Source organism: Triturus cristatus, chromosome 7 (genome assembly GCF_964204655.1).
Source record: "Triturus cristatus chromosome 7, aTriCri1.1, whole genome shotgun sequence".
Classification (NCBI taxonomy): domain Eukaryota; kingdom Metazoa; phylum Chordata; class Amphibia; order Caudata; family Salamandridae; genus Triturus; species Triturus cristatus.
The window spans coordinates 1,446,885,638-1,446,901,676 of NC_140590.1; the positions used below are offsets into that span (position 1 = coordinate 1,446,885,638).

At 46.6% G+C, this 16,039-nt stretch overlaps 1 protein-coding gene across 1 annotated transcript in view; it reads left to right on the forward strand.

Moving 5' to 3' along the window:
* The window catches only part of RPN2 (ribophorin II), a 139,093-nt gene that overhangs the window by 27,933 nt on the left and 95,121 nt on the right, over positions 1-16,039 (forward strand). The window contains exon 6 of the mRNA XM_085619188.1: positions 829-963. Within this exon, the coding sequence (XP_085475314.1) occupies positions 829-963 (135 nt within the window). The remainder of the gene's footprint in view (positions 1-828; positions 964-16,039) is intronic.

Sequence of the window (16,039 nt, forward strand, 5' to 3'; positions counted from 1 at the left end):
CACTCCTGCGGACCATGCCAAGAACCTCTGGATCATACTGGACACCAACCTCTCAATGAGCAGCCAGATCTGCGCCGTCTCTGCATCATGCTTCCACCTCCTGCAAATGCTACGCAAGATTTTAAATTTGATCCCACTGCCCACCAGACAAACGGTCAACCAGGCTCATATCACAAGTAGACTTGAATATGGAAACGCCCTCTACATTGTAATCCCATCCCATCCCATGTCCTTTGCCGACTCCAAATTACCCAGAATGCCGCAGCCAGGCTCATCCTGAACATCACACAAAATAACCACATCTCTCCACCGATCAACAATCTCCAATGGCTCCCAGTCCAGAAAGATGTAAGTTTAGGCTACTCACCCACACCTACAAAGTTCTTCACAACACCAGTCCAGCTTGCCTCACCGCCACCTCAACTTCTACCAACGCACCAGCCACTTTGGATCTGCGTCCCAGGCAAGAGCACAATTCCCTCACATCAAAATGACCCGAAGCGGAGGAAGCTCCTTCTCATACCTCGCAGCCAAGACCTGGACCAACCTCCCAAAACACTTAGGAACCTACCCCGCCCTCATGGACTTCCAAAGGCACCTCAAGACTTGGCTCTTCCAGATAAAACAGGAATGATCTCCTCCTCCCGCCTTAGGCCTACCCAACTCAGCGCCTGGATACCCTCACAGGTGATTATCTGCGTATTACAGTTTCACATAAAATAACATGGGTTGTAAGTTGCAGATATTTGTTCTGTTGCCAGACATGTTGAATGCATGTTCATCTTTATATGCATTTATAAAATAATATTTTTCTTCTGTTCTATTTAGGACCTAGTGGCCCGCTTGGATGACGTCGGGGGAGTTTTTCTGCAATTTGAAGAAGGACTGGAAACCACAGCTCTGTTTGTGACTGCAACCTACACATTGTCGGACCATGTGGGAATGGAACCACCATTAAAGGAGGTAAGAGTTTAACTTATTAGGTTGTCTTTTATATACCTTTTAAACTCTGGCCTTCCATGCTCCCTAATAACAGGTGTTACTGTTGCACGACTTGATAACAAAATGTTTCTGCAGGTTCCCCAGCAAAAGCCTCTGGCAGGCACAGACTTGAGCCAGGGAATCAGGTAGACTGAAAGTTATGTATCCCCATGACCTACTCAGGAAGGGTGCATCAAGGCAAACTATCAGACCTGCTTGGAGTATTTATTAATGAGTTCTTGAGTCGCTTTTCCTCATAGGTAAACCTGCACAAGAAAGTAATGAAAAATATATTTAGGAGACTTTGATATTGATTAATATCCTTATCTGGTGCAAAATTATATGAATATATGTAAAATGATAAATTAAAACGACACAAATATAGATTTAAAAAATGACAACATATTAGACCGTGTTTAAATAGTGTTCAGTAATCAAAGCACTGAGTGATTGAGCCAGTCTATGGTTAAAAAAAAAAAATCATTCTCTAGTCTCTAGCTGAATCTTTCTTAGCACCAAAGCACCCACAAGGGATTTTCAGATAGCCTCTGACACACATTCCTTTGATATAATTTTTTTTATATGCTACTGTGCTTTGAGAAAGTCATAGTCTGGCTCTCTTATGGTGTTCTGACCTGCGAAAAGCACACTTAAAAATGAGCTTTGCCAGACTGTGGCATGCAGCTTGCTTGAGACTCCCTAGAAAATCTGGAGATTTCTCTCCATTAAGATCCTTTGCATCAGGCTTAACTACTCTTCTGTTGTTGTTAAGACAAGGGCAGACCTCTCGATTAGTAATGTAAAATGCAAGTATTGGCATACAAATTCCTTTGCACATTAATTCATACCCACCATAAATAATATGTAAGCATTTGGTGCCCTAAAAGCCTTTCATAAAACAAAGCAGTATATGATCAACATGTGTCACTGCCACCTTTTGCTTGGTAAATCATGTGGATTTACCTGAAAGTGCACTGGGTTACTGCTGACTAGGTCCCCAGTGCCAGAGCTCTTTCCCAAAACTGTACAATTGTTCCCCCCAATTGGCAAAACATTTAGCACACTCCAGGTCTCTCGGAAATGGTATCCTGGTACCTAGGGCCTGAGGTACTAAAAAGGTTCTCGAAGGGCTGCAGCACAAATTGTACCACCCGTAGGGACCCCTCACCAAGCACATACAAGACTGCCATTGCAGGATGCATGTCTTGGTGCAAACAAAAGTAAAAACACAACATGTCACATATCCGTGTGTGCCATGTCTCCTACCAATGCATGTGATTCTTGTAAGTCACCCGTACTGCAGGCCTGACAGCCCTAAGGCAGGGTGCTTAGTACTAATTGAGTGCATACCTACATGAGCAGGAATGCCCCAGTGCTGGTCAGTCCAATTACTGCCAGTACAAGTAACCAGGGAACATGTGCTGGACACTGGTGAAAACGAGTTCCCCAGCTACATGATGGCTTCACTGAAAATAGAGATGTTTGGTATCACACATCTTGTATTGGTAAACCCACACTGATTCAAGGATTTACCAATACCTGCACTCAGAGGGCGCCTTAGAGGTGCCCTCTGGTTTCCTTGCTGACTGGTTTCTGCCAGCCAGCCACCCAAGATGATGATCTGAGTTTGTAGGGTGAGAGCCTTTCTCTCTCCCGAGACCCAGAACAAAAGCCTGTCCGGAAAGAGGGGGTAACACCCCTTCCCACAGGATGATCGGCTGATTAGTCTTCCTTAGGGGCAAGCCTCAAAGGGCTGACGCCTTTGAAATGCAAATCTGGCTCCCCCTCACAGGACAGGAAGCCAACCCCTTTGTCCAGGACCCCCTTGGCACCTGGACAGGAGGGAAAATTAGCTAGTCAGGTAGGCGTGCCACCTCCAGGCTAGTACCACCCCTAAGGTGGGCTGCTGTGTGGTGGACACAATTTTTTTAGAAGTAGCCGTCTTTGTGATGTCATGCTTAAAAATTCTGGGACAGGGTTATGCCTACTTCACACAGGAGGAGGCAGGCATTCCTTCTTTTTTTGGAGAGAGACAGCTGCAGGACGAGTCGTCTTGGTGACATTTTCGACGAGGGATACAGACAGGCCGTCAGGGTTGGCACCAGGTCGGCGGCTGCTTCTCTCTTCTCGGCTTTTGCGGCTCTTCAGTGAAGTCTCTTCTTAGGTCGTCAGGATCTGCTTCTCTGGTGCTAGGGACTCCCCTAAATACTGAATTATGGGGCATTGGGGGGGTGTAGGGTAGTAGCCAATGGGCTACTGACCCATAGGGGGTCACTACGCCCTATATATTGTATTGTAATTGCATTTATATAGCGCTTACTATCCCTGACGATGTGTTGAAGCGCTTTTTCGGCGGGTAGTACGCTTCTCCGGAACCCATAAAGGATTATTGGGGAATTAGTATAGTGAAATATGAAAGGGATTTGAGTGGTGGATATGTTAGTTATTTGGATTGAGAAGGATAGTGGAGGTATAGAAGAGGGGAAAAAGGTTTGCATTTATATAGCGCTTGCTACCCTTGATGGGGTATTCAAGCGCTTTTTTTAGGCGCACGGCACGCTACTTCGGAACCCATAAAGGATTAGTGGTGAATTAGTATAGTGAAATATGAAAGTAATTTGAGTGGTGGATATGTTAGTCAGTTATTTGGATTGAGAACAATAGTGGAGGGATAGACGAGGGAAAAAAGGTTTGCATTTATATACTTACCTGAACATTTTCTTCTGATGCCTACACATATATAAAGATACTTGCTATTTTGATAAATAGGTGTGGGTCTCCTTCTTGAGTCGCTTGCCTCATTTGTTGACCATTGTATGTATTTACAGATGTCTTGCACTCTTCTGTGTTAAGCCTAAGGCTGCTCGACCATGCCACCCCCTTACAGAGTACTTTGGGATTGCATAGCAAGCCCTGTCCACTCATAAGGAAACCCCTGGTCTCTTTACGCGGTATATCATCTTACTGATATAGCACATAAAGAGCCAGCTTTCAAGAGTATATATGATAGAGACTTCTAGCTGCAGATTCCGTACCTTAAAATATTCCCTAGGCGTCAGAGTGGATCCGGAAACCTTTGGAGAGCAGTACCCCTGCGCGCTGTTAAGTGGTTTCGTCCACACCATAAGTGACGTGCGGTGACCCTACATAGGCACGACCCCAGCACACTGTCATTGGTTCTTTTCCTTCCGCTCCAGTCAGAGCAGATCTGGATGGAGCTACCCCCAGTCACTTTTTGGCTGACCTTTTTTTGACCTTTTGTCAAAGAATTTTTAAGACTTTGTCTCCTGATGTGTTGGATGGGCACTAGAAAAGAAGATTTTAAACCTTGCGGTGCCCGTCACCGGCAGATGTCAGTGATCGACCTGCATTTGGTTTGCCTCGTGTGTGTTGAGCACGACCATGACGAAAAACATGGTAGGATTGCCGTGCCATGCATGTTAAGGCACTGTTGATGCGGTCCCACACGCTCCCCATCGCCCAACGTTGAACAACTTTGCAGCGCTCCAGATCTCGGTCATGAGGAAGGTATTGAGATAATTTGCAAAGTCGGAGATCGTCGTCCCACTCCAAGTCATCAGGAAAGTCCCACAAGAAAAAGAAGTTGTCAAAGAGATCTTCAACTTCTCCGCTCAAGTATTCAGCCAAGTCGTGAGGCCGTCGGCACTCGAGGCCCAGCTCGGAGGTGGCACTTCGTAGCCGAGGAAGCTGTTCCCACAGACTACGTGGGACAGGCAACAAGAAGTAGGTTCAGTCCAAAATTCAATGCCCACCCACCTACAGTCGCAGCCTCCAAATTTAGTTTGCCCTTTTACCATCATGGGTATCAAGGGGTCCAGGATATGCCATCCCCTGCACTACTGGAGGTCCAACTGCTGGGTTTTGCGGCTCGTCCAAAGGGGCTTCTCCTTCCCCTTTGTGACCACCCCCTCACACCTCCCACTTAAGGCAAGCTGACGGATCACATTGCCTTGCTCTGTCAGGAAGTGCTAGCTCTCTTGGCCAAGGGTGCTATAGAGAGGCTGCCCACATCAGAAGTAGGTTGTGGTTGCTATTCCTGCTGCTTTCTGTTGCCCAAGAAGGACGGAGGTCTTTGTCCTATACTAGGCCTGCATCGTCTCAACCACTTCCAGAACAAGCATTGGCATAGCCAATAGGTCTCGCCTTATAAGTGTTTAGCCATGCAACAGTTGCATAACTAAACACTAATCAGGTCCCAAAAGCGAGACCTATTGGCTATGCCAATGCTTGTTTTAACTGCTGCAATCTATTGAAGCCTCACGGAGAACATCAAAGAGGCCGTGAAAGTGAAAGTAATCGCGGTAAAGTGCGACGGGCGCGCCTGCGCACATGCACTGTAGCTCTAGGCTGGCCTGGTAGCACTTTTTGGAGCCCTCACAAAATGTCTCGCCAGACCAGCGCATGCGCTGGGTCAGGCAAGACCTAAAAAGGAGAAATTAAAGATGATCATACAAGTCCTGTCTGTCCCAGATCTGAGAGACGAGATGGTGGCGTTGGACTTGCAGGATGCCTATTCCTACATCCCTGCCCTTCCTGCCCACAGACGTTACCTGCAGTTCACGGTGGGCCAAGAGCACTTTTTGTGCTGTGTTCCCCTTTGTCCTTACTAGCGCCCCTCGGATGTTCAGGAAAGTGATGGCATTGGTTGCAGCTCACCTCTGAAGGTCAGGGGTTCCAGTCTTTCCCTACCTCGAGGATTGGCAGTTGAAGACTGGTTCGACCCAGGAAGTAGTCTGCCACCTCAAGTCTACAGCGAACATTCTGCACTTAATGGGCTTTACTATCAACATGCCGAAGTCGCACTTGACTCCCTCTCAGATGCTCACTTTTATCTGAACTGTTCTGGGCACAGTGCAGTTTCGGGCTTCTCCTCCCCAGGAGTCCAGGTTATTGAGGCTGTGATTCCAATGTTTCAGCCTTTTTTCTGGATTTTGGTGAGAATGACTCTGCGGTTGTTGGCCTTATGGCCTCCTGCATCCTGCTTGTAACACATGTATTCTGGCATATGCAGGCTCTGTACTGGGATCTAAAGTCCCTTTGGGCACAGCATGAGGGAATCTCTCCGACATGGTCCAGATCTCGAAGGGACCTACAAAAGATCTGCAGTGGTGGCTAACAAACTGCGATTGGGTCAGTGGCAACCCCCCCTTCCTTCCCCAACCAGAGCTGACTGTGTGATGGATGCATCACTCATGGGCTGAGGCAGCCATATAGGAGAATTGGAGATCAGAGGACTCTGGCCGCCGGTGGAATCCGGACTCAAAATCAATCTATTGGAGCTTCGGGTGATACTTTTGGCATTGAAAGCCTTTCTTCCTTCAGTCAGGGGAAGGCTAGAACAGGTGTTTATGGACATCACCACCGGCATGTGGTACAGCAACATGAAAGGCGGGGTGGGGTCTTGGACCCTTTGTCAAGAGGCTTTGCACCTTTGGACATAGCTGGAACAGCAGGGGATTTCACTAGTGTTTCAACACTTGGCGGGCTCTCTGAACGTCAGAGCGGGCAAACTCATCAGTGGAGTCTAGCATATCACGAATGACATCTCTACCTGGAGGTGATACAAGGTCTCTTGCAAGATAGGGAAGAACCTTGGTTAGATCTGTTTGCCCCCTCCAAGAACAAGCTATGTCAGCAGTTTTGCGTGCTAGATTTCCAAAGGCTGCTCTCGCTCAGGGATGCTTTTCGTCTTGAGTGGAGCTTCAGCCTCCTGTGTGTGTTTCTGACGATACCACTCCTACCCAGAGTTCTCAAGAAGATCAAGAACAACCGGGCCCAAGTTATTCTTGTGGAGCCGGATTGGGCATGGAGAGTCTGATATCCAGAGCTGTTAAGCATGAGCGTTGTTCCTCTGATCAGGCTGCCTCTTCGGGAGGATCTTCTGTCGCAGCAACAGGGCAGGGTCAATACACCGAACCTGAACACGCTTTCTTTTCATGCATGGAGATTGAGTGACAACAGTTGACAGCTTTTGACCTTCCACCCGAAGTCTGCAATGTTATCCTGGCAGACAGGTTCCCCTCCATCGAAACGGCATATGACTGCGGTTGGAGTAAGTTTGTGGCATGGTGTGTAGATAAGCATGTTGACATTCTATCTCCATCCTCAGGTTCTCTTATTTATTCTTTCTTTAACCCAGCAAGCCTCTGCTCTGGGCTTGTTAAGAGGGTACCATTCTGCAATTTCTGCGGTTGCCAGATCAGCCATCCCTTTCCAAATCCCTTGTTGCACATAGGTGATTAAAAGGCTTCCAACACATGTTCCCACCAGATCCTTTTATTATGCCTCAGTGGGACCTAAATCTGATTCTTATTTTTTTTATGTGTGCACCCTTTGAGCTGCGCCACAACTGCCCACTCAGATTTCTCACCATCAAAACAGCCTTCCTAATTATTTTTTAAGTTCTATAGAGCTCATAGCTAAATGGAATTCCCAGCACTAATCCACCTCGTAGTACATCCAGCAAAATTAACACCGCACACAATTCAGAACACCTAGGTCTTTAACAGCTTACAAAACACTGAAAGAGAACAACAAGATCTCAAAAGCGGTTGTCATGCATTGCACAACTTGGGACTCTGGTAGGAGAAGGCATGCCCCCTTGATAGGTTTTTCTTACTCTGCGGACGGAAAAAAGATTGGAAATACCAGAGCGAATAGGACGATTGGCTTGTACGGCGACACCAAAGATCTGAGATAATTAAGACCAGTGTTTGACATCAATTAATGCATATAACAAAAGGCTTTAAAATTAATTAAATTCTCAATTAGAAGCCAGTGGAGATCATGAAGTCTGGCCGTAGAAGTATATTTTGGGGGGGGAGGGGGTGTTGAAGAAGTCTTGCAGCCCCTTCTGAAGCTGCTTAATGGAAGCCTTGGGAACACCCAAATAGAGGATGTTGCCCTAGTCCAGCATGGAGATAATCAGAGCCCTGTATCACTGTTCTTTGGGCAGAGAAAAGTAGGCATCCAAGTATTTTCCTTAACCATCTTAAAACTCCAAAGCAGGTAGATGCAGTCTTGGTGATCTGATGGTTCATTGAGAGCTTGTTTCCAAAGCAGAAACCAAGATTCTTAACAACGGTTACTGGAATTGGAGATGCACCAAGAATCTCAGGCCACAAATGGGGCCCCCAGAGATGAGGTAGGTTGCCCACTAAAAGAACCTCAGTCTCCTCCCCATTCAATTTGAGGTAGTTGGAGTTCTTCCAAGCAGTTACTTTCCTGAGGCAGATATTTAAAGCGTCAACACTGCGATTCTGCTGAGGTGAGAGGGAGAAAACAATCTGGTTGTCATCAGCGTATAAAAAGACAGTAAGACTGTAGCTCTCCACAGTATCCGCAGATGACCGTACATAGATAATACATAGATAATAAACGGGGTCGGACTAAAAGAGTAGAGCCCTGAGGCACTCCAGATAATAGTGGGTAAGACCTGAAAGGAGCTGTCCTGCAGGAATGAGCTTAGCCAGGTCAAGGCCTTGCCATGCACACCAATCTCCTCTAATCTTTGGATGAGTGTGTTCTAGTTTACTGTGTCGAATGCAGCACTAAGATTTAGAAGAATCCCAACAGCTGTACCGCCTTTATCTAACTGATACTAGATGTTCTGTGACGCCAAGTAGGGCTGACTCTGGGCTGTAGCCGGCTCTGGCAAAAACATTTGCTCGAAGTGTAGGTGTGCTACGGGCGCTGTCTGCGCAACCAGAGGCACAAAAATAGTCCCCTTTGGGTAACTACAATGCCATCACATTCACACTCAAATGAGAATTTTTTTACCACCAAAACATAAACAACGTTAATCCCATAAATCCCAGAAACTCAGTATGGGTCAATTGAACATATTTTTTTCCATTTATTAAAAACACATAAAATCACATACATATGTAAAAACAGAATTAATTCTGCAGTTTAAAAAAGGCAATTAAAGAATCATACAGATATCAATACATTGTCCAAATTTACCAAGCACAAAATTACAAAACCACAATGATTAAACAAAAATCCAACAATACAGTATGGGAGAACAAGCAAGAAAGTTATTTCTAGTCATAAAAGCACCACACCAATCTGACACAAATCAATTGTTATATATAGAGATAACTTATTCTCTTCTCATTTGTCTCATAGAACAGTTGTCCCCAGAGATCTAGGGTGGGCTTTATCATCAGAGCATCAACGCGTTTCGGTGGGTACTATTATTCAACCGCCACCTTCTTCAGGAAAAAGACAATATCTCCCAAAATTCAAATCCTGGTCTGTCCAGAGGAATATATAATCCACAATGGGAACATTTCTTGATTAAAGGAAGGGGATGTATCTTTACCTCCTGTCCCACAAACGCCACAGGAATCTCCAACAGCCTCGTAGATAGAAACCCAATTACAGTGGAAGACACTAGGTGAATCCAATCCTCTCAAGGCTCCAGTGGAGAATGAAAGACAGTTGTGGAGGCTAGCCTTACTCTCAACTCCTTCCTTCAAATATAAAAGTTGCTAGTGACTTATGCAGCTATCCTATATCGTTGTCTGCGTACAGCAGTAAAACCACGGGGTATACGCTCTGCGCAACCTCCATACCTCACATTCTTCTCCGTCAAAATGGTTCTGCGAACTAGGGAATCCTTTTTTTCCCAAAAGTAGTTACCCCTTTTCATGTAGGCCAGTCCAGCACTATGTCTACCTTTTACGCTCCATCTCACCCTTCTAAAGAAGAGGACACACATCACCGACTGGACCCAAAAAGTGCGTTGTCGTTCTACGTTGATCGCACTTGTGAGTTCCGGATGGACGATCAACTCTTCTTTGGGTCTGTCAAGGCAAAGAAAGGGAAGGCAGCGCAAAAGCGGACCATCTCACAATGGATAGTTTTCTGCATCCAAATCTACTGTGCACTGGCCAAAAGTCAAACTTTGTGTCTCCAGCTGTTTCTTGTCACATAATCATCATGCCTTCACTGTTAATAAAGTGTCCTTGGTGTAGAAGCAACATATTTAAGAATGGTTCCTTTGCGCTCTACATTCCTTTTTCTCGGCTATCACACTGTTGGGAAATGATAGGGAATAGCAATTTTTTTTTGAGGTATGGTTACAGAAGGTGTTCTGCATACCATTTTAACTCGTAATGGCATACAATTTGTTTTAAGTACAGTTACACGTTTTTGAATAAACGTGGCCTTAACTATTTGCTGACACCATTATATTGGCTGTAGAATAATGGTATGGTTGAGAGCTTCAACAGCGTTTTAGTAGAGTGTATTTAGGGTCATGCAGGAGCAGGCTGGATGTAGAGAATGCTGAGGAGAAAATGTTGAGGAGATTTTGGATGACTCTGCATGTTGCCACTGGGAAAACCCCTTTTGAATTGATGAGTGCAAGAAAGGTATGCTCCAACTTAAGCAAAGTGTGGATAGTTTCAGCACTGGGTAAGTTTGAGTCTGCCAGCAAGTGGTAGAGTGATTCCAATACACAGGCTGATTGTAAAACAGATTTGACTAGGAACCACTAAAGACTGTATGTAGATATCATAATTGGTGTGATAGGTACAGGTTGACATTTCTTTTTCAAAAATTTTCATTTACTGAACTATTTTAATTTTGTTTTTGAAAACCTGAAACAAGTGATTTCTGCCATGATATAGCCAGTTGCAGTAGTTATTGTTCAAATCAATGGGCACATTCCCTCGCCCCTGCAGTAGCTCAACTCATCACATCAGATTGCTTCTTCTTCCTGGGTGATCTGTGGGAAGGCTCCCACCTCTACAATTACTTCGTTACCAGATTCACTCTACCTCTGTACCCTGTAATACCCGTAAGTCTGGATCCTTTGTCCCCTGTCATTCCCAATTCAATTCGTAGTGCTCCCTCCACCTCCTCCCAAATCTTCTTAAAGTTCCTCTGATATCCCTGGCTGGTGTAGACCACTCTTTTTGCTTCCATGTACATGTCCATACTAGAGTTCCACAGCTTTTTGGGCGGATGCTGTGACAATCCCCACATCTTGGCTATGTCCCTTTTTGCTACAATGAAGCCCAGGCAGGTTGCAGCTAATCAAGTCCACTTCGCAGGGTATTTCCACTAGGATGTACTGTGGTGTTATTGGAATAGCTGTGCTTAGCACTGTTTCTAGCTCTTTCGCAATTGTGGCCCAGTATTTTAGCAGTGAGGGGATAATCCCATAGTGTGTCTAGGAAAGTGCCTTCAGTTACCTTACTTTTAAAACATACAGGGCTTTGGACCCAACCCATTTTAAATAGCCAGCTTCTATTTTAGTGAATTCTGTGGAGGACCTTAAGTTGCACTAGCCTCAGCCTGGGTTTAATGGCCACCTCTCTGGGGGGGCATTACTGCGGCACCCCAATCACTATCTTACTTCGGACCTGCACCCCTTTTCCCTTCTCCAGATTTTCAGCACTCTGTCTGACTTATTGTTAAGTGTGCAACTACCTTGGTTTGACGCTCTTCATTGAGTAGTTTGGTTTCTATAGAGCTATGGTCTCTTGGGGTCATTGTCCAATCTATGTCCTCTGCTCTAAAGGCATGCTTCAGTTGCTTGTCTTTGTATACGAAGGGTGGGCATAGGGAGGAGGCAGTTGCAGCCCATGAGAGGGAGCGAAAGGCAGCTGTTCAGAGTTGGGAGGTTGGAAGGTGGTGTTCTGGAAGGAACCGGCGATTTAGTGCCCATTCACACATCCTTGCAAGCACTCTCATACCTGTTTACTCACCCATATAATCATTCACACACACTCACTCTCCAATACAACCATACACAAACAAAAACACTTTACCAAACACTCACTGAAACAGCCACTCACCCATACTGACGTTTACACACCCAGACATTCACACATAGTCGTTCAGATGCCCACTCACTCACCCATACAGCTACTCACATACCTACTTATACACCCATACAGCCACTCGCACACCCATACAGCCACTCGCACACCCATACAGCCACTCGCACACCCATACAGCCAATCGCACACCCATACAGCCACTCGCACACCCATACAACCACTCGTACACTCACACACCCATACAATCACGGGGATACCCAAACACACACACCCCATACAACCACTGACACAAGCATTCACTCACCTACAGACCTAGTCAGAAATCCACTCTCACCTATAGTCACTCGTGCATGCATTCACACACCCATACAGCCACTCACATACAGATAGTCACACACACACATGCACATTCACTCAGATCACACATGTTAGAGGTAGTATCACTCAGTAGTACAACGTGTATTCTAATCTAACTTTTGTAGTAGGTTAGGATATATGTTTAGCACCCATAAACTCTTAAAAACATGTACACTCTGTTGGTGATGTCATCAGTGATTTCACTGATCACATCATGATTGATGTAATATGTGAAGTCTTAAGCAGTGCATTGCGGGTCGTAACTTATACTTCGCTCGGGTAACTAGAACTGCTGAATTTCTGTGGTTTTGTACGAGTGAGATCTGAGCCTACCTATAACATCCTTGTAAGCTTTGTTTTTATTTCAGTGAATTTCTAAGGGTTTTTTAGGTCTCGCCTATGCAGTGTGCAAGCGCTGCTTTGGAGTGACCTCTTGGAATCGCTCCAGGCTTTTGTTGAAACTCGTGCATGTTTTGCACTGTTTCCTATTAGTACTCGTGCATGTATGGCGTTTACCTTGCGGGAGCGAGCAGCGGCGCCATCTGTTAGCAATTATCACGCCTGCTGCTGCTCGCTCCCACAAGGTAAACGCTGTACATGCCCTCGCTTTAACTTTCGCGGCCACGGGGCCGCGTAGGTCTTTCAGCGCTTGTTTTAGTTTGAAATTGTGCTTACTACTCTACAATAACTGTAGGTCACGTGGTCCCCATCTGCTACCTTTGTGATCCAAGTACGGTCAGATCGCTTATCGCAAGTGAAAAGGCCGCTGCCGGCCTCGCAGAACAATGTGTCTGGTGGTAGACAGAAAGGTAGGCAGCAGACCCCGGCCTAGGGGCCGCGCCATATGCTTTTGATTCATTCATAGACTTTGAAGTCCCTCGAGCGCGCCCCTCGTGCCCGCCACCCCCCAGCAGGTGCGTAACACAGGCCCCCGCAGCCCCCTTGGTGCGGGGGGCCCCAAGCTCCAGGGGGCCACCTCGGCACTGCACTCTGGCCAGAGAGCTCCTGATTGAGCCTGGAGGGGGCCCCTCTTCGGACCGTGCAGGGAGGCCCCCTCAACTTTCGTTACGCCAGTGCCCCCCAGCTGTCATCTCCCGGGTTCCACTCTCTGACGCCATGCTGGAACAGGGTCTCTGGGAGCTCAGGAATGGGTTTTCGTAATTACTGCAGCCCCTGGGGGCATTTGAGTGACGACAAGCCTAACAAACCGAGCAAGCTGCTTCACTGGGATGCAGGTAAAATGACTTTTGAGGATTTGTCTTCTCGCATTCGCCTTGAAATAGAGCCACCTTTTTAACAAACCATATGCCGAGATCTAAACCTGACTGATTGTATGGATCATGGCTGGGTCTTGTTTCCGGCTGTCAAGACTTTGTGCAGTTTGGCAACCTGCATTCAGCCTTTTAGGGCCATAGTTTCATATGGCATCCAGGCTTGATTGCAAACGCAAATCATTTGTTGGCTAAACTGTATTGCTATTAGTAACCTTCATTTATTTAATTAGTAGGTTTGTAAAGCGCTACGTGTTTGCTTTCGGTTACTTCAGAGCACTCAGAGTGCAGACAAAAATACACTGGAAGGTAACAGGCCAGCCAAAAGGCGAGACCTATTGGCTGTGCCAGGCTATGCTAGGACAGCATGATACGTTTTTAGATCTAGTACGGAAACGGCTTTATCTGTCTCGCCTTCACACATGGGCCGCCGGCGTGAAAAGAAGCTCCATTTAAAAGGGGAGTGAGGAGGGAAGGCTAGAAACGTGCCAAAGGACGGGCAGGCACTTACAGAACGGTAATTAGAGCGCTGCGGTTTCTGCAATTATGAGCCCAGTAATCCTCCATGCCCTGAAAATTGATCAAATATAGATTCAATAATTGGCTGGATAAAGGCGAGCGCTCTTAAATGTGGTGTCTTTCCCTCATTTCTCACCATTTGCCCCCCGCACCCTGTCGCTCACAAATGGCTCGAGCAGCACTTTCTAATCAGCCCTCGGCCTTCCCTCTCGCCGCTCTGGTTATTGCCGTCCCTGGCGCTCCGCAGACACCAGGGCCCGGGCCGCTGCCCCGTGCCTTGTAATTACAAGCTGTGAGGTCCTGGTTCAACCAGCCCTCCCTCAATCCCCCCCGTCGCGGGGTGGGGGAGGGATAATTGCACCCCTTGGAATGCCTCTCACACAACATGCCCTCACACTTTTGCAGGAGGAGCTTCGGATGTCTCTAGCCCCTAATAACCCCGTGCTGATAATTTTCATTACAGGCGAGAAACATGTTTGTGAATAAACAGAAGGCCGCTGTGATGCCCCGCCCCCGCTTCAACCACCCCCAACTACAGGAAATACAAATCTTTATCGCATCACTCCGCAGGGGTTGTGCTCCGTGCCTTGTGAAGAGACAGACGGGGGTGACAGTGTCTCAGGCTGTCAACTTCTACCCCTTTTGCTCGCCCAGCCCCTCCCCCTCCGATCTCAAAACGATTGGGTAGCTTTTTTAATCTCTCTTTAGAATTTTCAGAACAGATGCTAACTTCAACTTCTGGGAACCAGATAACTTGTATCATAGGTAGCGCAGGTGTTTTTTTTTTTTTTTTCCTTTCGCATTCTGGTACTTGTATTCATTAAGAATAGGAACCAAAGAACTACAAATGTGAGGTGCATAAAGAAATCTGGACTGTGCGAGTCCCACACCTGTCCAATGTTTTCTGTTGGGTCATTTGTGTGTGACGTACCACAGTAAATTTTCTGGTGTTTGGGCTGCTTTCTGTAGAACGTGAAAAACAAAACCATAACACAAAAAACGCAGACAAATTTATATTTGAGCATCACAGGATACGTAGAGAATTTGGCGCGGTGTATTTTATTAGCTTACTGCCCAAAAAATTTAATAATTTAGAGCCTCATTAATGGGGCTACCCTCTTTTCACGATAATAGCTTGCCGAGATTTGTAAAGAGGTATAAGTGGGTTAATGCACCCGCTGCTGAAAGCAGCAGGAATCCTACACGCCAAAGGTCACCACGAGTGCCATATGACAATCGAGTTCGTCCTTTACAACTAAGCCCCAGTATTCTGAAGTGCAGTCACTAGTGAACAGAGCACCAAGAGGCCGAATTAAGGCACTAAAATCAACATCATTTAAACACGAAGAGGGCAGATAAGGGGACGGTTACTTTCAAATGATTTTGTAGGAGTTAGTGCATATATTAAAACAGAATCTCGCACAGCCGACCGCAGGGACCGCCAAGAACACAAACGAGCATTGGCATAGCCAATAGGTCTCGCCTTTGGGACCGTATAAGTGTTTAGCCATGCAACAGTTGATGTTGTTGCACCAAGGATATTGTGCTGGATAACCAAACACTTATAAGATCTCAAAGGCGAGACCTATTGGCTATACCAATGCTTGTTTAACTAGTACTCATGTTTGCAGAGTGATGGAGAAAGGGGGCGGGGCCTCCAACCAGCTCTCAGGAATCCGGCTGTGTGGAACTTACTGGAGGTAACGGAAGGCTTCTTGGCCCCCAAGGAGCCTCAGCATCCAAGGGGACTTCATCCCCCAACCAGTAGTATACTAGGGGACGTGTTGGCAGAGTGGTGGAGAAAGGGGGCGAGGACGCAGAAGACATCTCAGCAATCCCGCGGTGTGGGACTTACTGGAGGGAACAGGAGGGGTTTTCGTGGCTCCCAAGGACCCTCAGCATGCAAGTGGACTCCATCCCCCAACTAGTAGTGCGCCAAGAGGTGCGTTTGCAGAGTGGTGATGAAAGGGGGTGTGCCCTCCGGCAACTTGCCGGGACTGCTTCTTTAAAAACATTTTTTTGTTTTATTAGGTAAGGGGGACCGCACGGTCTCCCTTCCCTGGGCTGATTTTGGCCCCTGGGACACCATCCCCC